At 60.1% G+C, this 27735-nt stretch overlaps 2 protein-coding genes and 1 non-coding gene across 4 annotated transcripts; 2 read left to right on the top strand and 1 right to left on the bottom strand.

Annotated features, from left to right (window-relative positions):
* The first annotated feature begins 693 nt into the window (after nt 1-693).
* ABCA7 (ATP binding cassette subfamily A member 7) lies at nt 694-14581 on the top strand. Its single transcript, XM_031507095.2, has 50 exons — nt 694-759; nt 875-968; nt 1171-1312; nt 1394-1521; nt 1586-1707; nt 1779-1961; nt 2040-2129; nt 2229-2454; nt 2540-2679; nt 2756-2872; nt 3021-3200; nt 3277-3485; nt 3584-3760; nt 3951-4173; nt 4277-4498; nt 4609-4813; nt 4882-4998; nt 5173-5344; nt 5494-5625; nt 5711-5850; nt 5925-6062; nt 6170-6381; nt 6500-6572; nt 6821-7023; nt 7133-7181; nt 7394-7456; nt 7892-7909; nt 8057-8211; nt 8303-8427; nt 8503-8601; nt 8787-8973; nt 9079-9173; nt 9351-9383; nt 9712-9817; nt 9900-9974; nt 10185-10354; nt 10421-10598; nt 10683-10798; nt 10952-11096; nt 11184-11307; nt 11396-11528; nt 12330-12450; nt 12550-12612; nt 12689-12795; nt 13030-13171; nt 13240-13374; nt 13451-13554; nt 13662-13754; nt 13827-14064; nt 14138-14581. Exons 1-50 carry the CDS (start codon nt 694-696, stop codon nt 14276-14278), a joined length of 6726 nt encoding a protein of 2241 aa, XP_031362955.2. The 3' UTR covers nt 14279-14581.
* Nucleotides 14582-14870: 289 nt separating this feature from the next.
* On the bottom strand, nt 14871-14977 carry LOC116184541 (U6 spliceosomal RNA). The gene has a single exon (XR_004149297.1). It is a non-coding gene; the product is annotated as a U6 spliceosomal RNA (small nuclear RNA).
* A 331-nt stretch (nt 14978-15308) lies between these two features.
* TMEM259 (transmembrane protein 259) lies at nt 15309-27453 on the top strand. 2 transcript variants are annotated; one of them, XM_021540095.2, is made up of 11 exons: nt 15309-15866; nt 17659-17925; nt 18223-18334; nt 20477-20587; nt 21456-21578; nt 21898-21998; nt 22845-22902; nt 23222-23305; nt 23794-23926; nt 24280-24379; nt 25045-27453. In XM_021540095.2, the coding sequence occupies exons 1-11, from the start codon at nt 15642-15644 to the stop codon at nt 25846-25848; spliced, it is 2118 nt and encodes a 705-aa protein (XP_021395770.1). In that variant the 5' UTR covers nt 15309-15641; the 3' UTR covers nt 25849-27453. The 2 variants fall into 2 exon arrangements, with proteins under 2 accessions (XP_021395770.1, XP_021395769.1); XM_021540094.2 differs by having other exon boundaries at nt 18223-18388.
* The last annotated feature ends 282 nt before the right edge of the window (nt 27454-27735 follow it).

Raw genomic sequence — 27735 nt, 5'->3', positions numbered from 1 at the left:
AGGGGCAAGGCGGGGGTGGTGGTGCCCAGGGAGCCGCCCCGGAGCTCGGTTCTCCCGGGGCGTGGGCGGGTGCACCGGGCGGAACGCTGCGGGTTGGGTCGTGCCGCCGCCGCTACCGGGCTCGTCACCGAGCCGCCTTGGCAGAACTTTGCTGCCGGGCCCCGGAGCTGCTGGCCCCGCTCCAGAGGTGGGTGAATTCCCAGGAACTGGCAGAGACGTGGGTGCTACCCGTGGGATCCGGGTGTCGGAGCTCGCGCCTCGAGCCCGCTGCACCGGAGAAATTCCGCTCCTGGGCTGATGAGAGCCCCACCCACATCCCTCTCATGGGGAAACTGAGGCACGGGCAGGTCTCAGCCGCTCCTGGGCTGCCCACATCGTCCGGAGCTACTCCAGGGGTGCCGGACTGCTCTCTGTGCCTGGCGTGGGCAGTGAATTGGGCTCTTGGGCAGAGCTCGTGCCCCATTCTGGTGCTTTTGATTTAGGAAAGAATGTGACTTGAGCCTTTAGCTCCGGAAAGGAGCTTTGCTGCCGGAATGCCAGCCCCGGAGCTCAGCCCTGTGCCCGGCACAGTGCCCGGGCTGTGATAAGCCCCGAAGCAGAAGCAAGCGAGAGCCCAGCCGTCGCCCTCAGCTTGGGGCTGCCCCCCCTGCTCCCACCCGCAGCCGGAGCCGAGCGGGGCCCGCGACCCCCGCGATGGCCGTGGGCACCCAGCTGGGGCTGCTGCTCTGGAAGAACTTCACCTACCGCCGGCGGCAGCGGGTGAGTGGGCGATTGGGCTGGGGCTACCCAGAGCGGCTGGTGCCGGGCACAGGGGCAGGCAGAGCCCCGGGCACTGATGGGGATCGGGACCCCACCAGCCTTGCTTCTCCCGCAGATCCAGCTGGCGATCGAGATCCTGTGGCCCCTCTTCCTCTTCCTTATCTTGGTCTCAGTGCGGCGATCCCACCCGCCCTTCAAGCAGCACGAGTGTGAGTGTCCCCGCAGGACCTCCTGAGCCAGCTAAGACCCCTCTGTGTGCCCCTGTACGGGAACCCTTCGGGGTGGCACGGGGGGGACAAACACGGGAGGTGGTCGCAGGGTGGGGGCTCGCTGCCATCTCCCTGCTCGGGTGTGTGTGGGGTCCCGGGGGTCCTGCACTGCCCCCCCTGAACCAGCCTCCCTCTCCCTCAGGCCACTTTCCCAACAAGGCGCTGCCGTCTGCGGGGACCCTGCCCTGGCTGCAGGGCATCATCTGCAACTTGAACAACCCTTGCTTCCGGCACCCCACGGCGGGAGAGGCCCCTGGCGTGGTGGGCAACTTCGATGGCTCCATGTGAGCGGCGGGGCCGGGGGGCTGCGCGGCAGAGCGGGGCTGGGCCGGGGTCTCACTGCCCACCCCTGTCCCATGTCACAGCGTCTCCCGTCTCCTGGCCGAAGCCCGGCAGGTCCTGCTCCGCGGGCACGGGCAGCGGCTCCTGCGCAGCTTCGCGCGGCTCCTGCCCGCCCTGCGCCGGCTCCGGGACAGCGGGAACCGGCGGAGCGGTGAGCACCGGGGCTGGGGGGTGCCCGGGGAGCCGGACCCTTTGCCTGACCCCTGCTCCCCCAGCTCTGCCGGTGAGGGAGTACTTGAAAGAGGACGAGACCTTCTCCCGGTTCCTGCGGACCAACACGTCTCTGCCCCCGGCGCTGGTGGAGGAGCTGATGGGGACTCGGCTCAGCCCCCGCATCGTGAGTGTCGCCGCGGTGCCCGTCCCGGTGCCTCTCCCGGTGCCCGCATCACGACTGCCCTCTCCTTCCAGTTCTCCCTGGCGAGCATTCGCCTCCCGCTAAAGGCCCTGGTCTGCAACGCCTCGGTCCTGGGGGGGTTCCTGGTGGGCGGCACCCAGAGCCTGCAGCAAGGACTCTGCGCGCTGCCCAGCTCCCAGCTCCGTGCCATGGAGGGCTCCTTCCTCTCCCAGATGGACTTCCCACGACTCCTGACGGTGAGCCCCCAGCGCGGTCGGGTGCTGGAAGGCAGAGCCCCTGGCAGGGCTGTGACCCGCTTCTCGTGCCCCTTGCAGGAACAGCTGAGCTCCGAGTTGGGCGGAATCGCTGGCACTGTGGAAGCTTTGGGCAGCTTCCTGCGGGATGCAGCATCCCTGATGGAGGAGGTACGCCCCTCATTCCCTTGCCCCCTGCCCACCCCCACTGTGCCCCTGGGTGCTCCTGTCCCTCACTGCCCCTCTCCTCTCCCATCCCACTCTCCCCAGGTCTCCTCCATGACCAGCCTGGCCGAGCTGCGTCAGGAGATTGTGGGGCTGAGGGCCCCCAACACCAGCACGGGCACCTTCACAGCCCTGTCACGCATCGCCTGCGGCCACCCCGAGGGCGGGGGGCTCAGGATCCCCTCCCTCAACTGGTACGAGGACAATGATGTCAAAGCCTTCCTGGACCGTAACAGCTCGGAGCAGAGACCCATGGCCTCAGGCAGCACCAGTGAGTGGGGGGCTGTGGGAGGCTCAGCCAGGGGCTGTGGGGGGCAGTGGGGGCTGCTGGCGAGGGCTCAGCTCTGCACCCCCAGGTCCCTTCTGCCGGGAGCTGCTCCGCAGCCTGGAGTCCAGCCCCATCTCGCAGATCTTCTGGCGGGGGATCAAGCCCCTCTTTGTGGGGAAGATCCTGTACACCCCACCTGGGCCTGGCCCCGACAGTGTCGTGGCTGAGGTGAGTGGAGGCTGCAGGGGGCCTGGGGGGGTTTGGGGAGGTCTCATCCCAAACCTGCCTCGCCTCTCTCACACAGGTGAATCGAACCTTCCGGGAGCTGGCGGTGCTGGGGGAGCTGGGGGCTGCCTGGCAGGAGCTGGGACCCCGAATCTACACCATCCTCAACAGCAGCCTGGAGATGCAGGTGCTCCAGGTGTGTGACCCCATGCTCCTCCTATTGGGAACAGGGTTGCTGTGGGGTGCAAGATGGGTTATGCTGGGGGGCAGCTGGCCAGGAGTGGGGTGCGATGCAGCTGGAGCAGGGTGGGTTGCATGGCCTCCCATATCCTGGTGCTTTACAGGATCTGCTGCTGGCCCCGAGCACAGCCCAGCTCCTGGATGGGTTCCTCAATGGCACCTCCTGGAAGCTACCAGAGCTGGTCACATTCCTGACTGGGCCAGCAGGAGGACCAGGCCTCACCTGGCACCAGGTTTATGCTGATGTGGATACAGTCCTGAGCACGCTGTCACAGTTCATGGAGGTGTGTGTCACCCTGCTGTGGGGGGCTGGCCCCTTGCACCACCCCTGCCCGCTGAGCCCTACCTGCCCTCCCACAGTGTGTCTGCCTGGACAAGATCGAGGCAGTGGCCACCGAGGAGCAGCTGGTAGCCCGAGCCCTGGAGCTGCTGGAGGAGCAGCAGTTTTGGGCAGCAGTGGTCTTCCAGCCCCCCATCAATGCCACAGCCCCCGGACTGCCACCCCATGTCCGCTACAAAATCCGCATGGACATCGACGACGTCACGAGAACCAACAAGATCAAGGACAGGTTGGGGGATGCCCACCCTGCCTGTCTCCATGCCCAGCCAGGCACCCTGTGCTCATTGCCAGGAGATCCCTGGTCCCAGCACCACGCTCTGCCCACAGGTTTTGGGACCCAGGCCCTGCAGCTGACCCCTTCAGTGACCTGCGCTACGTCTGGGGGGGCTTTGTCTACATTCAGGACCTGGTGGAGCAGGCGGTGGTGCGGGTGCAGACTGGGGCTGCCCCACGGACGGGGGTCTACGTCCAGCAGATGCCCTACCCCTGCTATGTGGATGATATGTAAGTGGGCAGGGGCAGCCCCAGGCCCTGGGACTGTTGGGTGACCCCCCTGCTGCAATGGGGGACGCATCCAAGCATCCTGCAGCACAGTGCACCAGGGAGGTGGCACAGGGCTGGTCGTGCCCTGGTGCCCCAAGAGTGGCCTGAGAGCGTTGAGCTAAGGGTGGAATGGCTGGTGGTATCTCCTCAGGTTCTTGAGGGTCCTGAACCGCTCGCTGCCTCTTTTCATGATACTGGCCTGGATCTACTCAGTGGCCATGATCATCAAGGGGGTGGTGCATGAGAAGGAGACACGTCTCAAGGAGACCATGAAGACCATGGGGCTGAGCAGCGGGATCCTGTGGCTCAGCTGGTTCCTCAGCAGCTTCATCCCCTTCCTCCTCAGCTCTGCCCTCCTTGTCCTCATCCTCAAGGCAGGTTGCAGGTCTCAGGGGATGGCATGGGTGACACAGGGAACATCAGGGCTGGGAGCCAGCACGGGAGGCTCCACAGGCTCCAACCTGCCTCCATCCACAGCTGGGAAACATCCTGCCCTACAGCGACCCAGCAGTCATCTTCCTCTTCCTCAGCACCTTCTCCGTGGCCACCATCAGCCAGTGCTTCCTCATCAGCACCTTCTTCCCCCGTGCCAACCTGGCCTCGGCGTGCGGTGGCATCATTTACTTCTCGCTGTACCTGCCCTATGTGCTGTGCGTCGCCTGGCGCGACTACGTCACCTTCCCAATCCGTGTCCTTGTGGTGAGCCCGCAGCTGCCCCTCTGCAGTGCCCCCGCTGCTCTGGCTGGGGGGCTTTGGGCTGCACCCCCCAGGCCAATCTTTGCCCACGCTGCCATTCTCACTGTCCTCAGAGCCTGCTGTCCCCCGTGGCCTTCGGCTTCGGCTGCGATTACTTCTCCCTCCACGAGGAGCAAGGGGTGGGCATCCAGTGGCACAACCTGGCTGCCAGCCCCGTGCCAGGAGACCCCTACAGCTTCGGTGCAGCCATGGGGCTGCTGCTGCTGGACGCTGTCCTCTACGGCCTGGCCACCTGGTACCTCGAGGGGGTCTTCCCAGGTGAGTGCAGCTCCCCTGACCCCCAGCTGCCACTCAGCCCCAGCCCCACTTAACCCCTTCTGCTGCAGGTCAGTATGGGATCCCCAAGCCCTGGAATTTCCCCTTCCTGAAGAGCTACTGGTTTGGAGAGTCACCCTCATCTGGGCACTCCCTGTACCACGCCAGCCCCCACACTGCACCCCAAGGTGAGTCCCTGCCCACCCTGGAGCTGCGTGGCTGAGGGCAGTGGCCGTGGAGCAGGGCTGGAGCCCTCTAGCCCAGGCCTTGATCCCCAGAGGAAGGTCCTGCACCCCATGGCAAGGGGTGCTGCCCCCAGCAAGGGGTCCTGGCTGGGGATGTGACCCCTTGGTGGCTTCCAGTGCTGGTGGAGGAGCCGCCTGCTGACCTCCAGCCCGGCGTCTCCATCCGCAACCTGGTGAAGGTCTATGGCAGCAGCGGCCATGCTGCTGTCAACGGGCTGAGCCTGGACTTCTATGAGGGGCAGATCACATCCTTCCTGGGCCACAACGGCGCTGGAAAGACCACCACCATGTGAGCCACAGAGGGGCTGCGTGGCCATGGCTGGGGACAGGAGCTGAGCCTGACCCTGTCCCCACCTGGTCCCCACACAGGACAGGGTACCCTGGCCCCAAGCCCTGCTGCCCCTATGCTCCATGACCTGCTTTTCTCACCACTTCCAGGTCCATCCTGACTGGCCTCCTGCCCCCCACCTCGGGCACTGCCTATATCCTGGGCTGGGACATCCGCTCTGACATCGACAGCATCCGCAAATCCATGGGGATGTGTCCCCAGCACAACGTGCTCTTTGACATGTAGGCAGGGCTGGGGTGCTGTGGGGAGTGAAGCAATCACTCAGTCCCCGTGCCCCTCACCCTGCCTTTCCCCCTGTCCCCACAGCCTGACGGTGGAGGAGCACATCTGGTTCTACGGGCGGCTGAAGGGGCTCTCGGAGCAGCAGGTGCGGGAGGAGATGGAGCAGCTGCTGCAGGACACGGGGCTGCCCCACAAGCGCCGGGAGCAGACCAGGAACCTCTCGGGTGCGTGGGGGTCAGGCTGGGTGCCCGGGCGGGGCTCGCTGGCCCCGAGCCCCCCCAGCACTGTCCCTCTGCAGGTGGCATGCAGCGGAAGCTCTCGGTGGCCATCGCCTTCGTGGGCGGCTCCCGGGTGGTCATCCTGGATGAGCCCACGGCCGGCGTCGACCCCTTCTCCCGCCGCAGCATCTGGGAGCTGCTGCTCAAGTACCGCAGAGGTCAGGGCTGGGGGTCCCCGCTTCACCCTCCGGGGTGAGCAGGGGGCTGTGCTGGTGAGGAGCACCTTGGGCAGGGGGTTGGGTTCAAGCCCATTCCTGGTCTCCAGGCCGCACCATCATCCTGTCCACCCACTACATGGACGAGGCGGAGCTCCTGGGGGACCGCACCGCCATCATCTCCCAGGGCCGGCTCTGCTGCTGCGGGTCCCCCCTCTTCCTCAAGGCCAGGCTTGGCACCGGATACCACCTCACCCTGGTGAAGCGGGACAGGAGCGGCACGGGCGGCAACACTGGCACCGTCCCCGGTGTCACCAAAAAGGTGTGTCCCTGATGATCATCCCCCGACGGGCAGCCACTGTGTCCATCTTGGGTATTGGGGGGCACTGGGGGCCAGCTCCTGCTGTGGGGTGCCAGGCTCCAGCCACCCTTCCCTGCAGGAGGGCAGTGACTCGGAGCACAGCAGTGACACAGGCCTGGGCAGCGAGCGGGGCAGTGACGCCAGCGCCGTGGGTGAGCGTTCTGTCCCCTCACAGTGCCACCCCAGCTGCTCCCCAAACATCCCCTGCCCGCCAGGGAGGCTGGGGGTGCACAGCCCTGCATCCAGCCCCTCTCCTTTCACTGGAGGTGCAGAAGGGGATCTCTATCCCCTCCATCTCCCCGGGGACCCTCAGGCTGGGATGCCAGGCACGTGGAGCTGTGGCCAGCTGTGCCAGCCTGTGGCTCCTGCCCCCGGTCTCCAGCCCTCCCCATCCCTCCAGATGTGGCCCAGCTGTCGGCACTGATCCAGAAGATGGTCCCTGGCTCCCGGCTGGTGGAGGACATTGGGCACGAGGTGCTCTTTGTCCTGCCCTACAGCGGGGCCAGGGACGGGGCCTTCGGGGAGCTGTTCCGCGAGCTGGATGCACGCCTGGGGGAACTGGGGGTCTCCAGCTACGGCATCTCTGACACCACCCTGGAAGAGGTACCCAGGGGGGGCTGTGGTCAAGGGGCTCCCAAGGTGACCAGGGGGTTTCTCTCACTGGGCTGTGGGTGCTGGTGTGTGTTTAACACCAACCCTCCCACACCTCCAGATCTTCCTGAAGGTTGCCGAGAACACGGCGCTGGACACTGACACCACAGGTGAAACCCCTCAGTCCTGGCTGGAGCTGAGCTCTGGGGTACAGCGGGGCTGGGGAGGTGCTCAGCAGCCCAGAGCAGGGGGGTGGGGTGTCCCCAGCACCCTGTGTGTCTCTGCCAGGCTGGGGGCCCTACTGGGAGCACCTGTGGATGCAGAGAGGTGTCACAGCCTGTGGCCTTGGTCCTGCCCTGGCATCTTGTCCTCATTTTTTCAGGCACCATGAAAGGAGCAGTCCCTGGCGAGATGGGGGATGGGGATGTGGCCGATGGAGAGATGGGTAAGGATGGGGAGGTGGGACCCCCAAGCTGCTGCTGAGTGCTCCCCAGCTCCAGCCCCTGGGCTGGGGTGATGGCACACGTCCACCTGGGCAGCTGTCCATCCCAGCAGGCATCCCTTCGGGCACATGGCCCTTCAAGCAGGGGGATACTCAGGGACCCTCGTGCAGCATAGCTACCTCCCAGTTTTGGGGTGTCCCCAGAGCCAAGATCTGCGATGAGGATGGGTTTGGGGAAGCCCAGCTCTGTGCAGGAGTTGGGATGGGATATGAAATCCCAGAGGAATATCCAGCCTGTTTATCCTGGAGGGATAACTGTCATGGGGACAGCCACGGGAGTCTGGGGGGGGCTGTGATGGTTTGGGGCACCAGCTCTGCCCTGGGTGGGCGCTGACCCCCGCGCTGCTGTAACCCCTCTCTCCTCTCCTTTACATTGAGCCAAAGGAGCCCGGCGAGGTAGGAGCTGGGGGCTGTTTGTGGGGGCTGGGGGCTCCTGCATGCAGCATCCCTTCCCTGCTGGGGTTGGGGGGATGCCCCTGCCAGCACCATTCCCTGTGCCCTGCCTGGCACAAGTCCCTTGCCGACCTGTGTGTGCCCCGGCAGCGGAGGAGCCCCGGGAGACAGACCTGCTGCGGGGCCCGGCGGGGCAGCCCTGCGGCAGGGTGAGGGGCTGGGCGCTCACCTGCCGCCAGCTCCGCGCTCTCTTCACCAAGAGGATGCTCCACGCTCGGCGCAGCACCCGCGGCTTCTTCGCGCAGGTGGGGCCGCGGGGAGGGGACGGGGCAGGGCACGGGGCAGGGTGGGACAAAGCCCACCCTGATCCCCCCCACCCCACCCCGGCCTCCTCAGATCGTCCTCCCCGCCGTCTTCGTCTGCATCGCGCTGCTCTTCAGCCTCATCGTGCCGCCCTTCGGGAAGTACCCGCCGCTGCAGCTGCAGCCCTGGATGTACGGGCAGCAGTTCACCTTTTTCAGGTGTGTCCCCAGCCCTCTGCCCGCCGTGTCCTTGGTCCCCAAGTGCCACCAGCTCACTCCCGTGTCTCCTGGCAGCAACGATGCCCCGGGAGACCCGGACACCGCCCGGCTGCTGGAGGCGCTCCTGGCCGAGCCCGGCTTCGGCACCAAGTGCATGAAGGAAGAGGGGAAGGCGTGAGTGCCCGCGGGACGGGGGCAGCCGGGCTTTGGCCCCCACCTCGGTGCCCACCTGCCCACGGAGCAGCTCTGCCACCTGGTGTGATGCTGTGGGGTGCCCACAGTGGGTCCTGGTGCCCCTGGCTCGCACCAGGCTGGTAACGGGAGTCTCTCTCTCTCTCCCTCTCTCTTGCTGGTGTCAGGACAGGGCTGTGCCCACCAGCTTCTCACCCCGATGGCTTCTCAGCCCCCCCATCCCTGCTGGAAGTGCTGCAGCGTGGGAACTGGACACGGGCCCAGCCGTCCCCCCCGTGTCAGTGCAGTGGGCCAGGGGCACACAGGATGCTGCCTGAGTGTCCTGAGGGGGCTGGGGGGCTCCCACCTCCCCAGGTAACCCCCACCCCAGGGCTGCATCACTGCTGCTTGTGGGGCAGGTGATGCTTTGGGGGTGCCACAGGGCTGCATGTCCATCCAGCCCATCTGTCCATCTCACAGGTGCAGAGGGGCACAGGGGACATCCTTCAGAACCTGACGGGCAGGAACATCTCTGACTACCTGGTGAAGACCTATCCCCAGATCATCCGTCAGGAGTGAGTGCTGGGGCTGGCAGCATTAGGGGCACTGTGGGGACACCAAGGGAACACCCCAGGGACACCCAGGGGAAGGGGACACTGCTGGGGACATGTGGCTGGGTGGGCTGGTGCTGCCCTAATGTCCCCTCGGGGGGTTTCTCTCTCCTCTGAGTCCCCCCACCTCATTTCTTTCAGGCTGAGGAACAAGAAGTGGGTGAATGAGCAGAGGTGAGCTGGGCAGGGGCTGGGGCCTGGCACAGCCAGGGATGGAGGGAGACAGGAGATCCCTGGTGGGTTTGGGGAGAGCCTGAGTGGTCCCTGGGCAGAGTCATGATCCAGGTGCCTTCAGCCCTCTGCTGTGTCCCTTACTCTGGCACCTGGGTGTGTGGGGGGTTGAGTTGGCACAAGGGTGGCAGTGGGGAATGGGGGTCAGGTTTCACAGAATTGTAGAATCTCCCAGGGTGGAAGGGACCCACGTGGATCCTCGAGCCCAGTTCCTGGCACGCTGGCAGTGGGAGCCTCTCTGGCAGGTTTGGGAGCCCCATTTCTCCTGCAGGTACGGTGGCTTCTCCCTGGGTGCTGGCAGCTCCCAGGCCCTGCCGTCAGCAGCAGAGGTGGATCAGGCCGTGCTGGAGCTCCGGGTGCTGCTCAACATTACCCTGGTACAGCTGGACTCAGCCCCTGGCTCAGCTCCGGGGTCCCAGTGCTGGGAGACCCCTCCTCACCCTGTGTGTCTGCACCCAGGGCAGCCCCTCGGATCGGCTCCTGGCCAACCTCAGCCGCTTCATCGAGGGTTTGGATGCCCGCAGGAATATCAAGGTGTGCCCAGGGCTGAGGGATGTGACAGTGGTGTCCCCTCAAGGGGTGGAGCAGCCCAAGAAGGCCTGAGCATGGCTGGGCCTGGAGGAGAGCAGGAGCTGGGTGGGGAGTGGGGATGCTCCTGGTGGGAGCGGGTGCTGCAGGCACAGCCAGGGGCAGTGCCAGGTTGGGTGGGGGGCTCTGAACTACCTGGCCCTCCCCATGCTGCAGGTCTGGTTCAACAACAAGGGCTGGCACGCCATGGTCTCCTTCCTCAACGTGGCCAGCAATGGGCTGCTGCGAGCCCGGCTGCCCCCCGGCACCGACCCCGCGCACTTCGGCATCACGGCCACCAACCACCCCCTGAACCTCACCAAGGAGCAGCTCTCCGAGGCCGCCCTGTGAGTGTGGGGATGGGGGTCCCGCAGCCCCCTCTGGCCCCCGCTGAGCTCTCCCCTCCTCGGCAGGATGGCCACCTCTGTGGACGTGCTGGTCTCCATCTGCGTGATCTTCGCCATGTCCTTCATCCCAGCCAGCTTCGTTGTCTTCCTCATCGAGGAGCGGGTCAGCAAGGCCAAACACCTTCAGTTTGTCAGCGGGATGAAGCCCATCACCTACTGGCTGGGCAACTTTGCCTGGGACATGGTGGGCATGGGGATGGGGACAGGGATCAGTTCCAAGGGGTCTGTTCCCACCCTGACCCTTTTCCTTTCTTTTCCATCCCCACAGTGCAACTACCTGGTCCCCGCCCTGCTGGTCATCCTCATCTTCCTCTGCTTCCAGCAGGAATCCTACGTGTCCTCGGCCAACCTGCCCTCCCTGGTGCTGCTGCTGCTGCTCTACGGGTGATGGGGCAGCAGAGCCCAGCAGGGGCGAGGGGGTTGTGGGGCTGGGGGCAGCGGGGGTGAGGGGTTGTGGTGCTTGGGAGGGTGGGTGCGCTCTCAAGCCCCCCAGGTCAGGAGGTGCACCTTGGCCAGCCCCTGCTCTCCCTCCTGCAGGTGGTCCATCACCCCCCTGATGTACCCAGCCTCCTTCCTCTTCAGCATCCCCAGCACCGCCTACGTGGCCCTGACCTGCATCAACCTCTTCATCGGCATCAACGGCAGCGTGGCCACCTTTGTGCTGGAGCTCTTCGTGGACCAGGTGAGCCTTGGGATGCCCTGCACCCCCCATCCCTTCCCTGCAGCGCCAGTGCCAGCTCCCCCACCCCTCTCCTTGCTGCCCCATCAGAACCTCAATGACATCAACCGCGTCCTGAAGAAGGTTTTCCTCATCTTCCCTCATTTCTGCTTGGGCCGAGGCCTCATTGACATGGTGAAGAACCAGGCAATGGCTGATGCCTTTGAGAGGTTCGGTGAGTCTGGGGGTGTCAGGGCTGCTCACCCTCCCCAAAGCCCAGCACAGGGGTCCCCTATTCCTACAGCTCCTCTGGCTGCTTGCAGGGGACAGGCGCTTCGTGTCCCCCCTATCCTGGGACCTGGCAGGGAAGAACATGTTTGCCATGGCCATCGAGGGCATCGTCTTCTTCCTCTTCACCCTCCTGCTGCAGTACCATCACTTCTTCCTGCGCCTGGGGTGAGCACTGGCCGGGGGGTACAGAATCCCAAAATCCCAGAATCACTGAAAGTCAGAATTCCAGAATCACTGTGAATCAGAATCACAGAATCACTAAGAATCAGAATCACAGAATCACTGAGAATCACAATCCCAGAATCCCAGAATCACTGACAATCAGAATCACAGAATCGCAGAATCACTGAGAATCAGAATCCCAGAATTACTGAAAACCAGAAACACAGAATCTCAGAATCACTGAGAATCAGAATCACAGAATCACCAGGTTGGAAGAGACCTTTAAGATCATCGAGTCCATCCCATGTCCTAGCACCACCTCAACTAGATCATGGCACTGAGTGCCACATCCAGGCTTTTTTTAAACACACCCAGGGATGGTGATTCCACCCCTCCCCAGGCAGATGATTCCTCTACTTCATCATTCTTTCCATAAAAAACGTTTTCCTAATAACCAGCCGAGATTTCACTTGATGGAGGTTGAGACTGTGTCCTCTGGTTCTCTCAGTGCTGCCTGGAGAAAGAGCCCAACCCCACCTGAGCACAGCCACCTTCTAGGGAGTTGTAGAATGTGATAAGGTCACCCCTGAGTCTCCTTTTCTCCAGGCTAAACAACCCCAGCTCCTTCAGTCTTTCCTTATAGGGCTTGTGTTCCAAGCCCCCCACCAGCCTTGTTGCCTTCCTTTGGATGTGTTCAAGCATATCAATGTCCTTCCTAAACTGGGTACAGAAGTGGACACAGCACCCTGAGGGTGCTCAAGGGCATGGACAGCCCTGGATGTGCCCTTGCCACTGTTTCCACAGCCCACGGGCTCTGGAGCTGCCCTCGCTGGGAGATGAGGACCAGGACGTGGCCAGGGAGCGAGCGAGGGTGGGCAGCATCTCCCCACACGGCCACCTCCTGCTTCTGAAGGACCTGACCAAGGTGGGTGTGTGGGGCTGGACCCTGCTGTGAGCTCCAGCCCAGCCAGAGCCCCTGGCAGTGACAGGAGGGAGCAGCCAGGGCCACCTCTCCTCCATGCAGGTGTACCGGCGCAGGAAGGCTCCGGCCGTGGACCGGCTCTGCGTGGCCATCCCCCCCGGAGAGGTGAGGGACAGAAGGACATACAGACAGCTCTGCGGGCAGGGCCAGGGCTGCCAGTGACCCTGCTCTGCCCACACAGTGCTTTGGCCTCCTGGGAGTGAACGGGGCCGGGAAAACGTCCACCTTCAAGATGCTGACAGGGGACACAGAAGTGACGCTGGGGGAGGCCTGGTTGAAGGGGCACAGGTGGGTGAATGCAGGGACTCCACGGCTTGGATCCCTCTTCACGTCCCCACAGCATCATCTCTATCCCCACCCTGTGCTCTTCCTGCCCCTTTGCCCTGCAGCTTGCTTCATCCTCATCCTCATCCCTACAGCTGCTTGTCCCTATTCCCACGAATATCCCTGGCACATGTCCCCATCCTGCAGTGCTCACCTCTCCCTGTCCCCATGCTGTGCTCACCTGTGCCCATCCCACAGCGTGCTCACCGACCTCCAGTCTGTCCACCAGCACATGGGGTACTGTCCCCAGTTTGACGCCATCACGGACCTGCTGACAGGGCGGGAGCACCTGGAGTTCTACAGCCGCCTGCGTGGGATCCCGGAGGAGGAGACCCCCAGGGTAGGGCCTGTACCCTGTCCTCCCAGCCCAGGGGCAGCCCCCAGCCTCACCCCCTCTGTCTCTCGCAGGTGGCTCAGTGGGGCATCACTGCTCTGGGGCTGGGCCCGCACGCGGACCGGCCAGCGGGCAAGTACAGCGGGGGCAACAAACGCAAGCTCTCCACGGCCATCGCCCTCCTCGGCTGTCCCCCTGTGGTTTTCCTGGTGAGGAGGGCATTGGGAGGCCCCACAGCAGCACCAGGGTCCTGCCCAGGCTGACCCCGGGCCGGGACCGTTGCAGGATGAGCCCACAACGGGGATGGACCCACAAGCCCGGAGGTTCCTGTGGGAGCGCATCCTTGGCGTTATCCGGGATGGCCGATCCGTGGTGCTCACATCCCACAGGTGAGTCCCCACCCAGGGTCTGCAGCCCCCAAAGGGGAGCACCCCATTCCTGTGGGAACCCCCTGGAGGGTCCCTCTGCCCTGGGGGGCTCACACGTGTCCCCCCAGCATGGAGGAGTGTGAGGCGCTCTGCACCAGGATGGCCATCATGGTCAACGGCCGCTTCCGCTGCCTGGGCAGCGTCCAGCACCTCAAGAACAGGTACCTCGGGGGGCTGAGGGGGTCTCCTGAGGGTGGTGGCCACGGCCAGTCCTCACAGCGGTGTCCCCACAGGTTTGGGGACGGCTACACGGTGGTGGTGCGGGCAGGGGGCCCTGGCCCGGCGGCGGTGCAGAGCCTGCTGCAGCAGCACTTCCCCGGCATCGTGCTGCGGGAGCAGCACGGGGGGCTGCTGCAGTACCACCTGCCCGCCCGTGTCACCTCCCTGGCCACCATCTTCAGCCTTCTGGCCGCCCACCGCGGTCCCTGCCACATCGAGGACTACTCCGTGTCCCAGACCACGCTGGACCAGGTGATGGGGAGGCGGTGTGAGGGCGTGCTGGCCCTGTCCCACGGTGCTGCCTCTCATCCTGCCGTTCCTGCAGGTCTTCATGCACTTTGCCCAGGAGCAGAGCGATGGGGACGCCGGGGAGGTCACAGCCCCAGGGCAGGATGCGGCCCCCAGCCCTGGGAGGATGCTGAGTGGGTTCCTGGAGGACGACAGCTACCAGGAGAGCGCTGTATGAGCGGGCCATGGTGTCCCATAGACCCTCCCTGTTTGTCACTGCAGCACAAGCATGGGACACAGGGCTTTGGGGTACTGCAGCCCCCCAGAGCTGCACAGACAAGGCCTGGGCACATCCACGGTGTCACCATCCGACGGGACAGTGGGTGCTGGGCAGGGGTCAGAGTGCCAGGACGGAGCTGGCCCCGGCTCCCTGCAGGGGGCTGAGCTGGATGGGGGGTCTGGGGCTGGCCTTGGGACCCCGCTGCTCCCCACCGGAGCCGAGCTTACTGTAACAGAGAAATTAAATAAAAAATAAAACCCCGCGGTACAGCCGGCGGGCTCCCTTCCCCTCGCCACAACGCGACCGCGGTGCGGGACAGGGCAGGGGTAGGCACAACAGTCCATAAAAAACTTTTCCTGATATCCAATCTCAATTCCCCTTGGCGCAGCTCGAGGCCAGCTCCTCTGGTTCTCTCAGTTGCTGCCTGGATATCTGTGGGTTGATGCGTCGGGGCCGCGCCTGGGGGGCTCCCCCAACCTCGCGGGGGGCTGGGACACCCCGGGGCGACAAAAGGGTCGTACCGGGGAGGGGTTTGGGACCGCACCCGGCGAAAAATATGGAACGCTTCACGAATTTGCGTGTCATCCTTGCGCAGGGGCCATGCTAATCTTCTCTGTATCGTTCCAATTTTAGTATATGTGCTGCCGAAGCGAGCACGAACTGCCCTGCACCCGCAGCGCTATTTAAACCTCCCACAGTTGATAACGTTGTAGTTAGAACGAACAGACCTTTTTTCTGTATCCCTGCGTTTTTCTTCAGAGAATCACTCTCCCAGACGACACGTGCTGATTTTTCATTCCAAATCTTCCGCTTTGTTGAAATTTTTTTGCCTTTTCGAGGCCAAACGGCCGCGCCGTGGTGCCGGGTGCGCGCGGTGCGTAGTGGGAAATCCCCTCATTTGCATGGAGGCGGGGCGGGACCGGAGCGTGTCCGCCACCGTCCCGTCGTGCCCGGGGCGCGCGTGCGCGCGCACGCGCCCGAGCCGCCGCGGACTGGCGGAGGAAAATGGCGGCGGAGCGCTGAGGGACGGGCCGGGACCGCGCCGGGACAGCTGAGCCGCTGAGCCGCGCCGCGCCTCCCCGCCCCGCCGAGGGACGCCCATGGCCGCGGGGACATCCCGGCAGCCACGTCCCTGATGCGTCTGCTCCGGCCGCGCAACTGCCGGGCCCCGCTGACCGCCCAGGCCTGACCCGTCGGGCCTGACCCGCCGCCGCCGCCCCGAGGCGTCTGCGCCGGGCAGGGGCCGGGGAGGGGGACGGAGAACCCCGGCGGAGGAGCAGCAGCCTTTTCGGGCCCAGGCCTCACCGGCCCCGCCGTCAGGATGTCCGAGAACCAGCCGAACGCCAACAACCACCACCCGGCCAACAACGCCGGGGCCGCCGGCGGCAACAACCGCGGCGTCCGCAACCCCAACCTCAACCAGAACCCCCTGATCAACGTGCGGGACCGCCTCTTCCACGCGCTGTTCTTCAAGATGGCAGTGACCTACGCGCGCCTCTTCCCTCCCTCCTTCCGCCGCGTCTTCGAGTTCTTCGTTCTTCTCAAGGTGAGGGGCAGCTCCTCCTGCCAGCCAAAAGTCCTGCCTCCGCCGGAGGTGGCGGGCGGTGTTCGGGCCACGCACACCGAGCTGTCCCCGGAGCGCCCGTGGGCCCCTCCTGTGAGGGAAACATTAATCTCCGTGGTGGTCCCGCTGTTTCCTGCACTCTGGAGCTCTTCCAGATCTGTAAATCAAAAATAAATTGCTGAGCCAGCTTGGTGGGCAGCCAGGCTGGCACAAGGCAGGAGAGGTTTCATCTTCTGTTTCCTAGCAATGGCACTTTTCGGATACATTTCCCACATGACCTGCAGGATTGTTGGGAGTTTTGCTGGAGTCTTGTCTTTTCTGGGAGCAGTTCAGGCACAGCGCTGTTTCTTTCAGCAGTGCCAGGATGTGTCACTGTGCTCTGGGGTGAGCCCACCTGCCTGCTGGGGGATGGGGACCCTCCCAGAGGGGCCTGTCAGCCTCCAGGGGTGACTGCCCTTAGGTCAAATCCTGCTCCATGCCTTCCAGGGTGGGAAATCAGAGAAAGGAGAAGGGCAGAGCAGCTTGCCAGGCAACAGCAGCACACTCCTCTAGGTTTCAGCAAGAAAACATTCAGCACAGCTTGTCTCATGCTGTACAGATACGCTTTCTACCCTTTCAGAAGACATTTGGGTTTTTCACATCCTGTTGCCTCTTCCAGTTGTGCATCTGCATCCTGGCAAACCAGCTGGGACAGGGATAGTGCTAACAGTGCAGTGGTCAGGCAGAGTGGCTGGGAGCAGTTTGTTTTGTTTCTGCCTCTGATCCCAGCTCCTCCCAGAGAAGGAAAAACTTCCTCAGGGCTCTGTGGAGAGCAGCCTGCAGGGTCAGCAGCCTGCTCCCAGCTCTCCTCCAGCTGCTGGCAGGAGGGAAGTGGGAGCCCACATTCCCATCCCGAGCCCTGGAATTACCCCTGGCTCTTCTGTGGCTCCTGCAGCCAGGCAGGTGGCTCTGCTTTACCTTCCCTCATGTGTCCCCGTGCAGCTCCTCTGCAGAGTGGTGTTTACCAGGCTGTTTGCTCATCACAAATAGGTCAGGGCTGATGAGGACAGAGCGGCACAGGGTGGCTGGGAAGGGCGGTCTGAGCTCAGCTGTTCCTCTGGCTGTGCCAGCTGTGCTGGGAGCTCTGAACTTTGGACGTCTCTGTTCGCTCCAGGGGACAGGTGTTTTTAGTGCACCCTGCTTTGCTCTGGCTCGTGGCTGTTCCTGGGATGGAGGCAGGACAGGGAGCTGTGGTGCTCTGTGCACAGCCTCGAGGGCCAGCTCAACCTCCACAAAGCAGGACCTGGTCTTTGGGACAATGGATCTGACGTGGGTTTGGGTCATCCTGCCCCAGAGTGGGTTGGCTTTGCTTAGAGTTTTCTTTATTCTGCCTTTTCAGAGCTAGGCAGGCTTCTTTCAGTTTCAGCAGGAAGCTCTTTGTGCTGAGGAGGGAAGGGTTGGAGGGCACAGACGTGTTTCCATTTCCTTCAGCGTGTCTCACGGCCTCATCCCATACTGGTGCTGTGTGTGGTCGGTTTTGGGGACCTGTTGGATGCAGGACCTGTGCTTTCAGAAGGTTTTCACTGTCAGCTTTCATGAGCAGGAGCAGTTGGTTCCTGATGCCTCTGGTGCGTTCCCTGCTGGAACTGCCAAGGTCCTGCTGCTGCCTTGTTGATGCAGGGAAGCATCAAAACTCTTGTCCACTCGCCCAAATTCTTCTGGTGTTTCACAGGCAGAGAAGAGTTGGTGATAACTAGGAGGCCTAACAGTGTCTGCCTTGTCTCCTGCCCTTTAGGCTCTCTTTGTGCTCTTCATCCTGGCCTACATCCACATCGCTTTCTCCCGCTCTCCCATCAACTGCCTGGAGCACGTGCGGGATAAGTGGCCCCGCGATGGAATCTTGCGGGTGGAAATCCAGCGCAACTCCAGCCGGGCCCCCATCTTCCTGCAGTTCTGCGGGGTCGAGAAGTTCCCGGGAATGGTGGTTGAGTCCACGACTGAGGAAGAGGAGGAGGAAGAGGAAGAAATGACTGTGGATATGTTTGAAAACAGCTCCATCAAGGTAAGGACATGCTCTCTGTGTACGGTGGAGAGAGGAGCCTGGGTGATGGGCTGGGGAGAAGTCTTGGTTGGAAGGGAAGTCCATGTGTGATCCCTTGGTCTCCTGGAAACAAAGCCTGTTCCTTGGCTGCTCCTGAGTCCCCACATTGTCCTCTGATGGTTTAACACAGAAAGGAGAGCCAGAGCAAATGTCCTTTTGCAAGTGGGGTAGTAGGCCTTTGTGTGGATAGAGAGAGCATGGCAGGTGAGAGGTGAAGAGGCTGCTGATGTGGCTTTCCCCACTCTGGTTTTCCAACAGTTTGAGCTGGATATCGAGCCCAAGGTGTTCCTCAAGCCATCCCGGGTGAGCAGCACTGAGCTGCCCCACAACGACAGCCAGGAGTTCTCGTTTAGTGACGCGGCCACTAAAGGTATGCAGCCTCTGCGGGAGACTGTGTCCGAGTTTGAGATGCTAGCCCGAGCAGGTAATCACACCTTCACTGCTACCCGTGCTCCTCCTTCCTCCCATCATCATCCTCCCCACACTTCCCATCCTGCCTCCTTGGGGCACCTGCACAGTGACCTTAAATGTCTTCCCAATGTGTTTACCTGGGGATAATCCTGTCAGTACTAACAGCAGAGCCACAGCAAGCTCTACCCTGAGGCTGGGGGGTGGCTGGATTAGAAAATTTGCCAGGCCAAGAGGCTTCAGCTCAACCACAGGTGAGCGAAGGCTCTTGGCCTGGCAGGTTCCTGTAGTGATTGCTGTCAGGTATCTCAGATGAGCCTGAACCCCCTGTTCTGATCCATTCCCTTGCAATCCACAGGGATTTCCTGACAGTAACATTCCTTCTAGCATGAGCAGGGTTTGGGCTGTGTTCTGGGTGCGGAGCCAACACCAGCACTTGGAGCAGCCAATTTGCTACAATTAATTAATCCCAAAAGCCACCCAGCGGGTTTTGGTGGATTGCAATACTGCACTGCTGTTCCACTTGGATGTTCTTGGCCTTATCCCACCCTTTTCCTGCCTGACCTAAGCTGCTCAAGACTTGTAAACTCCAGAGGGAGATTTAGTAGCTTTGTATTATTTGAAATGGAATTCCAGTGTGGAAAATTCTGTTTCTAGTGGTTAAGGGAGGAAATCTACTAAGGAATATTTATCTTATAATAGAGATATGGGCTTGGATTCTTTGTTTTTTCCCCACAAAATTTGCTAGAAGTTGGCTCTTTCACCACACTGTTGTCCCTGTGAAGGCTGTAATTCTTTGCTCTACAGACACACTGGGGTTGTGGCAGTGGAGGAGGATGAGACTGGACACTGTCTTGTTCCTCAGTCTTGCAGTGGATTTGCTTGATGCTCATCCAGAGCTCATTAGTCCTGAATTAAAGGTCATTAAGACCAGAGAGCAGTAAATGTGTTTGGTGCAGGACCTTTATTGCTGGTGCCCGGTTTCTGACAAGAGTCACGTTGTGCTGGGGCACTGGTGGGAAGTTCCTTGTTTTGCTGAATGCCTGGCTGGAAACGATCCAGAAAAGGAGAGGAAGAGAACAGGCTGTTTCCCAGATTAGTTACAAAATTCACATCTTTAATTCAGTCCCAAATATGTGGTCTTACTATATTTTCCAGATTTTCTGTCTTCTCAGTGCACCAAATTTTATGTTTAGTCAGAATATTTTACCATTAAAAAATACTTTATTATACAAAGGAAGCAATTGTTTGTTGCTATTTAAACCCTTGATTTCCTTTTGAGCTTAAAACTGTTTATAATGGAAACAAAAGACAAACCAAACAGCCCAGCTTGTGTTTGCTGCCCAATAAGGGGATCATGAGATCTCTGTCAGTGCTGGGTCAGGGGTGTGTCTGTTCAGTTCTTGTGTCCCTTTAACTGTCGCTGTGGTGCTGGGAGCTGTCTGACAGCTGCCTCCCCCCTCCTGGAGATACACCCTGGCAGTCTGAAAGAGCAGGGATTAAATTGCTTGGCTCTGGCTTAGCAGGAGGTTTTGTCCTTTCAGAGATGATGTAGCAAAAAAGCATCTCTTTGGAACCTTTCTTGAAAAAAAAAAAAAACAAAAACCAAACCGGGGGAACTTCAGGCACCACCAGTTTTTGGGAAAGCTGTAATTGCTGCTGCCTTCAGTTCTGACATGTAATTGCAGCAGTGACCTCAGTCCCCTGGGAAGTGCAGGGCTCTTGCCTCTGGAGCATTTACTTGGTGTTCAGCAGGTGTAAAGTGGATTTTCCTGCTGGTTCCCAAACAACATGGGAAGCAGAAATTGAGCAAAGCAAGAACAATTGGCTCTGGGCTTGCCAGGCAGAGATGTGGGCAGGTTCTGAAACTGCTGCCCTGAAGCTTTCCCAGAAGTCCCACATTAATGTCAAAGGCTGTAATTCCAAAGAGTTTGTATTGATTTATGTTTAATTGGTTGAAGGAAGCCTAGAGCCCACATTTGCAACCAGTTCCCTTTTCAAGAATATGATGGGAGGGAGGGAGGGAGGGAGCCTAGAGGGGCTATTTCTTTGTGCTGGCTGTTTGCAGATGTGGGTGTTGAGTCTCCCTGTGTCTCTGTTGCAGTGTGGCCACAGGAGGAGTACATTGTGGAATACTCTCTGGAATACGGCTTCCTGCGCCTGTCCCAGAGCACACGGCAGCGCCTCAGCATCCCCGTCATGGTGGTGACCCTGGGTGAGTGGGAGGCAGCCCGGGCAGGGCTCACGGGTGGCTACCTGCAGTGCAGAGACCTCCACACCTTCTCTGGGAACTTTTCCTGGAGCTGATGGTGCTCTCTTCCCACGCAGGAGAGCTGCATTGTGCAGCCTGCCTGCTTTTTGTAGGTCACAGCTTTTCAGGAGGAGCTTTCTGAAATGGTGGAGCCTGCTTCAGTGAGCCCTGATGTCATGCCCAGCACAGTTTTCCCATGTGGAGCAGGGAAGAGCTCTCTCCCTGGCAGAAGGCACTGAAGCTCTGAGCAGCAGAGTTAGAGCCTGGTGGCCAGAGCAGCTGTGCAGAAGCTGGGGACAGTGCTCACAGATCTGTCACACTGTGAGCACCAGCAGGTCATTTCCCCAGACAGCGTTCTCTTCTCCTGGCACTTGCTCTGTTAAAACCTGTCCAGGTCAGGAACACAGCCTCAGACCTTCTCACACCTGTGAACCTCAGTATCTGCTACTGCAGCAATCAGAGAGGAGCTCATCACTTCCTCCCACTCAAGCTGAAGCAGAGCTGGATGGGGGTTAAGCAGCTTTCCTGTGCACTAATGAGTTGTCAGGGTGAGCCCCAGAGATAGGCCAAGCCTAGAGGGCAAATTCCCTTTGTGTCTGTGCCAGTACACAGTGTGACATCCCTGACAGTCCTTAAGGCCCGACTGCCATTTTCACTTTAGTGTGGCTGGATCTGTCAGGGGGTGAGATTTTCCCTCCCAGTCTTCCCAAGTTTGGTTTTATTGCCCCAGGTCCACATGCAGATGCAGCTCTGGTGGCACAGGTATCCCTCACCTTGTGCCTTTGTGGCTCCAGGTGTGAACAGTGTGAAAGGTTTTCTGTGTTCTCTCTAGATCCTACGAGGGATCAGTGCTTTGGGGACAGGTTCAGCCGCCTGCTGCTGGACGAGTTCCTGGGCTACGATGATATCCTGATGTCGAGTGTCAAAGCTTTAGCTGAAAACGAGGAAAACAAAGGTAAGATCTGGAGGAGTCTCAGCAGCAGCTGCTTGGAGCAGTGGGTGTTTGTTCTGTGGATGCCTGACTATCATCTTCTGACTATTGATTAATCTGTAATGCAGGGAGCACTCCCTATGTTATTGTCAAGGACAAAATGAGAGAGGCAGGAGGGGAGAGGTGTCTGGAAACGTGATTTCCTCCCACCTCACCGCCCTGCATGACAATGAGTGCTGCCCTGAGGATTTGCTCCAAATCCTGTTTCTTTAGCAGGCACTGGAGCTTGGTTCTTAGTCTGTGGCTTAATCACACTGAGCTTGTGTTTGTGCTTTTCCTCCAGGTTTCCTTCGCAACGTGGTGTCTGGGGAGCATTATCGCTTTGTCAGCATGTGGATGGCCAGGACGTCCTACCTGGCAGCCTTCGTCATCATGGTCATCTTCGTAAGTCACTGTGAGCTGGGCAGTGCCTGGCCTCAGCCTGGAGCTGGGCAGTCAGTGGTTGGTGTTATAGCAGAGCTCTCATCTGCTTTTAAAGTGTAGTTGGTGGAGGATGAGGCCCTACTCTCTCTTTTTGTTTGTTTGGGTTTTTTTTTTTAAAGTTCTTGAAGTCCACCAGTGAAATGAACAGTAGAGCTGACTTAAACTGCAGTGTTGTCAAAAGGGAGCTGCTGTTAATTTCTAAGTGTCCTTAAAACACTCCAGTACTGTCAGTACAGGCTGCAGACATTTGTCCTCTGAGACTTTTAAGAACAGCCCAGACTGATTTGCCAGGAGGGATCAAGATAAAACCAGATGATGATGTGTGAGACAAGGTGTTTTCAGATACACATCAGACAAGATCCCAAGCCATAACTACTCTGTGTTTGTTGTCTTGGGTGGCTGTGGGTGACTGTCACTTTGTGTGTGGCTGTCCCACCCATGGGGCAGGTCTGTGCACAATCACACTGTGGGCACTGAGGAGGAACCGAGTGCAGGGAGGAGCGGGATGGAGCACGGGAAAATCCCTGCTCCCAGCTCTGTGGGGTGGCGTGGCCCCAGCACAAACATTCAGGGTTGGTCCCTTTACAAGCAAATCCCTTACTGTCTGTTCCCCTGCAGCAGCACAGAGATTAATTGCTGTTTGTGAAGCTCTAATTACTCTTTGGGAAATGGCTTTGCACAGCTCCAGCTAATGAATGTGGGATGTGCAAGCCCGGGCTCGCCTGGGTCTGTGCCGCACTGCGATTCCAAGCGACTCCCTGCACCCGTGGGGCTCTAATCTGCCTCCCCTTCTCTCTCCTCTTCCAGACTCTCTCTGTCTCCATGCTGCTGCGCTACTCACACCATCAGATCTTTGTCTTCATTGGTAAGCACTGGCTGAGGGGTTTGGGTTGTGCTGGGCACTGTGCCTGCTCCAGCACAGGGTTTTGTAGAGTCACAGCAGCTTTGGGCTGGAAGGACCTTGAGGATCATTAGTTCCAGTTCAGAAGAGTCCTACCTGTAGCTGCACGGGGAGTACATGCTTCTGCTTCCAGTCACTTCACTTGCCAGGGCTTATTCTCTTGTCCTGAGAAGTATTGGCTGGGGAGAGAGGATGTAGCTGCACTCAGCAGAGAGTACTGTGGGGTGGAGTGTTCTGTGGCCCTCCATCCTCTCCGTGCCTCAGTGTGTTTTTCCTCTTGCAGTTGACCTGTTACAGATGCTGGAGATGAACATGACCATTGCATTCCCTGCTGCTCCACTCCTCACTGTCATCCTGGCTCTGGTCGGTAAGGACTTGCTTCACTGCTTGTGTCTGCAGCATGTCCCTCTGGGCTCTGTGGGAAGTCTCATTGCCTGTTCCAAGCTGGCCGCAGCAGGTGGCTACAGTGGCTGCTCATCACAAGGCAGAAGGCTCTGGAATTTGATGGCACAGTGAGCTCCATTGTCCTTCTGGGTCCCCTGGAAAAGCAGCAGTTTGTTGGGAAATCCCAGAATTCAGAGCTTTGTCTGTCCCTGGAGCTTGTTGCAGACTTGCACTGTGTGGCCACGTTGCATTTGTACAATTTTAATTTAAAAAACAACAAAATCTCCCAAAATCTGTGCTGTGGGATGCAGCTGATCATTGGACGTGGCAGAGAGCATTCTTGGCTGTATCTGCTACCATAAGCAGAGCCCAGTTACCTGCCCTGGGCAGGTGCAGTCACAGGCCTTCTCTGAGGTGACAGAGGACCCCTTCCCATGCCCTGCTACGTGCTGATGTCCCCTCTGTCCCCAGGTATGGAGGCCATAATGTCTGAGTTCTTCAATGACACCACAACTGCTTTCTACATCATCCTCATTGTGTGGCTGGCAGACCAGTACGATGCCATCTGCTGCCACACCAACACCAGCAAGAGGCACTGGCTCAGGTAAGGGCTGGCTGTGGCCACATTCCCTCTGCCTGTCCTCCCCAGCCCCTCTGAGTCCTTCCCAGCACCCCAGGCACAACAGCCTCCTCTCCTAAGGGTGTTATTTGTGTGGCTGCTTGGGGGCTGCCCCACACATCACAGGGTCCAAAGTGCAATTCTCCCAATTTGGGTTTGGGCCTGGATCTTGGAATCACCTTGATCTTCCCCAGCCTCTTATTTCATCCTGTTCATAGGCAGGCAGCTCTAATTATCTGTTAATGAGTCTGTGTCACCCCCTGTGAAGTGCCCCAGCTCAGGCTGGTGTTGGGAGGAGAAGGGAGCTCATTTTTCTTCTGGTTTTTCTTCTTGTCCAGATTCTTCTACTTGTACCACTTTGCCTTCTATGCCTACCACTACCGCTTCAACGGGCAGTACAGCAGCCTGGCACTTGTCACCTCCTGGCTCTTCATCCAGGTGAGCTCCTGCAGGGCTGCTGCACCTTGCGGGGCTTTGTCAAACTTCTTCTCAAGCTGGGTTGGAGGGAGGGATCCTTATTTCAGTAAGAGATGGAATTAAGCCTGGTTTGGAAATGGAGCAGCAGAATGAGGCTGTGGAAGAGGGGAGGTTTGGATTGCTGCCTCCAGTCCAGCCACGGGACTGACAATTACCTGATGCTACGTAGGTGTTGTGAAGGATTGCTGTCCTGTCCTTCTGGAATAAATCCTGGGGAGGGTCTGCCTTGCAGAGGAGCTGTTCAGGTCTGTGCAGTGAGGATACTGGCAAGACCAGCTCCAAGCTTATGTCTGATATCCTGGATTAGGCATACCTGTTGGGTGTCTTTGGTTGTTGACCTGCTGCAGGGTGGGGACAGAGAATAGAGGATGGGCCAGAGGAATGCTGTCATCCTTCTTTTCCCAGCCTTTGAAAGGGAAGAGGGGTTGTACTCTGTTGCCTGCCTTCAGAGAGAAACTATAAAGTAGGTTGCAGTAGTCACAGTGGAAGGGATAAATCTTTCCAAACTTGCTGCTGACCTTCTGGGTGTTATAGCAGCAGGATTTTTAAGCAGAAGTTTGGTTTTCTTGGGATATCATGACCTGTGACCCAAGCCCTGGGTGACACCTTTCCCTTTCTTCCGCCAGCACTCGATGATTTACTTCTTCCACCACTACGAGCTACCAGCCATCCTGCAGCAGATCCGGATCCAGGAGATGCTGCTGCAGAACCAGCAGGTCGGGCAGGGCACCCAGACCACGCTGCAGGACAACCTCAACAACAACACCACGGCTGCCCCAGTGGAGGCCGGGGGCCGCCGCGCCCCGCTGGCCAGCGGGCCCCTGGGGGAGGGCGGCGGCCCGGCCGCCCTGAGCCCCGGCGAGGCCTCCAGCGTCATCGCCGCCGCCGCCTCCGTGGGCACCGACCTGAACTGGGTGGCCGAGACGGCCGCCATCATGACGGAGGCCTCGTTTCTGTCTGACCTGAGCACGACCCTCCTGGAGCCCGCCGTGGTGCACGAAGCCATGGCCAACGGGACCCCTCAGGAGGCGGCCACGGCCTCTGGGTTGGTCGCCCGCATCAGGGTCAGCAGCGACCACCCGGAGACGGCCATGGGCTCCATCACCATCGAGGTCACCTCGACGTCCGTGGTGGCTGCAGCAGATGCTTCCCCCGCTGCTGGGGCTGCCCCCCTTGCCCCGCTGCAGGAGGAGGTGGTCCCCAGCCCCTCCCTTCCCAAGCAGACTGAGGCTCTCGAGGGCTCAAACAGCCGAGTGAAACCCAGTGGCAAAAACTGCACGGGCAGCAGCAGCGTGGCAGAGCCCCTGCCAGCCTCGCAGGGGGACAGTGACCAGGACAGAGGTCTGGAGGACCGGGGGGAGAGCAGCCCCTGCCCAGCACCAGCAGAGAGAACGCCCAGCTCAGAGCCAAGCTCCAGGAACCTGTCCTGAGCCCTGTTGCTGTCACTCTGGACTGCCAGGAAGGCATTTGGATTTTGTTTGTTACTATTTCTCACTTCACCATCATCCTTAACCCATGGATCCCTCTGAGCAGAGCCGGAGCAGCTGGGACAGAGCAGGGCTGCTGTGACCTCCCTCCCCTAGGAAAGGCACTGGGGGGCTGTGGGAAGGATGGGGGGTTTGATTTCCTGGCCCACATGGCTCCAGGGCTCCTCTGAGGCCACAGGTGAGCCAGCTACCTGTTCCTACCCTGTCCTGCTCGTGCCCTGGCTTTTCCTTGTCCCCCAGTCCCTGGCTTTGCCCCTGCAGCTGTGTTTGCAGTCCAGGTGCTGATCCCAGGTGGGAGCTGATCTGGGACAGGCCACAGGCGTGGCAGCTTTGTGGTTTGAGTAGGAGTGGATAGAACAGGCAGTGTCTCCAGCCCCTCTGGGAGAGCCACAGGGGCAATTCATGGTCACCTTTCCTGCTCCTGAGGGAAGGAGGAGCTTTTACCTTCCCCAGGCACAAAGTCTGCTCAGGCTAGGGCACAACCAAAGCAGAAAGCTGCAGTTGAGCCCCTTTTTTCTGTCCTTAAACTTCCCTGGGTGATTGGTTGGGAGGTGGAAGGTGCTGTGTCCAGGTGGGAGCTGCCATCCCAGGAGCCATGAGTGATGCTTGGAGGGAGCTGTGCTGCAGTGGGTGTGTGGAGAGCTGTGGGGTGAGGGCAGCAGCTCTGCCCTGCACAGCTCTGCCCTGGCTGAGGCAGCCTTTCCAGTGCCTTGTCCCTCCTGGGGGACATGTCTGTGTTAAGGATCAGCCCCATCCCAGAGGAGAGAGTGGCTCCTCATGCCTGGATTGTTGCATGAGCTGGTTTAGCAAAGAACCAAAACACTAAAGCCAAGACATTTCAGCTGGTTTTCCCACGTTTCCCTGGCAGTAGAGGTGAGGCTGGCAGAACCTGACCTCTACCAAGAGGCTGTGCTGGGGGGCTGCCTGTGGGCCCCTGCAGAGGGGCCAGATCTGTGCCAGGAGGTGCTGGAAGGAGGGTTTGTACAGAGAGGTGGAGCAGAGCGAGGCAGGATGAAGCTCTGGGAGAACCATGGTGGGACAGGGCAGGGATGGGAGGTGACATGTGGGCACTTAAGCTCTTGGGGACAGCTGGGTCCCTGCACAGATGTCCTGAGTTCAGTGTTTTGCCCTATGGCTGAGCAGTGTCTGGAGTCCATCCCCTCGGAGGGCTCCGTGTGTTTCAGTGTTACCTTATCAACACGGGGGGGGCTCAGAGCCCCCTCCTCACCCCTCTGCCTTTCCCACCTGCGTGCCCCCTTTTTGTTTTTCCTTTTTACCTGGAGCAGCCGTGGTGCTGCTCGGGGGGACCCTGCTGTGACCAGCAGGTCAAATCTTGCTGCTGCCAGCACTCCTGAGAAGGGGCCTTGTGGCCAGCTGGCTCCCAGCCTCTGGAGTGCCAAGAATGACCGTAGGCTTTTCAGAGGAGTGGGTGGGAGGGCAAGGGGGGATACCAAACCAAATGATTTGTTGAATGAAGAGTAGAGTTCATTCTATTTAATTAATGTACAAAATGTGTTTGTATATAATAATAAATATTATCTCTTAACAGCTCCTGCAGCGCTGCCCCATGTCCTGCCCGCTGTGCTGGGCTGATGTGTGGGAGTCCTGGGTGCAGCGAGGTGAATGCTCAGTCCTGGGGGTGCCTCCTCCTGCCGTCCTGGGGTGTCACCATCTGTCCCCTCGCAGTGTGCAGGGGTGGTGGCAGGGCAGAGGGCCGAGCACCAGCCCTGTCCCAGCCATGCTCGGTGCTGCTGGGCAGCCTCGGTGCCAGGGAGGGGCTGCAGGGCTCCAGTCCTTCCACAGCAGCGGCATGGGGAGCTGTTCTCCTCA

Source organism: Lonchura striata, chromosome 28 (assembly GCF_046129695.1).
Source record: "Lonchura striata isolate bLonStr1 chromosome 28, bLonStr1.mat, whole genome shotgun sequence".
NCBI classification, from domain to species: domain Eukaryota; kingdom Metazoa; phylum Chordata; class Aves; order Passeriformes; family Estrildidae; genus Lonchura; species Lonchura striata.
The sequence above is the reverse complement of the archived record's forward strand: the minus strand, read 5'-3'. Positions and strand labels throughout refer to the sequence as shown.

What these genes read in the sequence shown, in the direction of transcription:
- TMEM259 (XM_021540094.2), top strand. Translation starts at nt 15,642, where the DNA reads ATGTCCGAGAACCAGCCGAACGCCAACAACCACCACCCGGCCAACAAC. An exon ending in TGAAAACGAGGAAAACAAAG is followed by an intron (nt 21,579 to 21,897) that starts GTAAGATCTGGA and finishes CTTTTCCTCCAG; the next exon opens with GTTTCCTTCGCAACGTGGTG. An exon ending in TGTCATCCTGGCTCTGGTCG is followed by an intron (nt 23,306 to 23,793) that starts GTAAGGACTTGC and finishes CTCTGTCCCCAG; the next exon opens with GTATGGAGGCCATAATGTCT.
- ABCA7 (XM_031507095.2), top strand. Translation starts at nt 694, where the DNA reads ATGGCCGTGGGCACCCAGCTGGGGCTGCTGCTCTGGAAGAACTTCACC. An exon ending in CTCGGCTCAGCCCCCGCATC is followed by an intron (nt 1,708 to 1,778) that starts GTGAGTGTCGCC and finishes CTCTCCTTCCAG; the next exon opens with TTCTCCCTGGCGAGCATTCG. An exon ending in TGATGCCTTTGAGAGGTTCG is followed by an intron (nt 11,308 to 11,395) that starts GTGAGTCTGGGG and finishes GGCTGCTTGCAG; the next exon opens with GGGACAGGCGCTTCGTGTCC.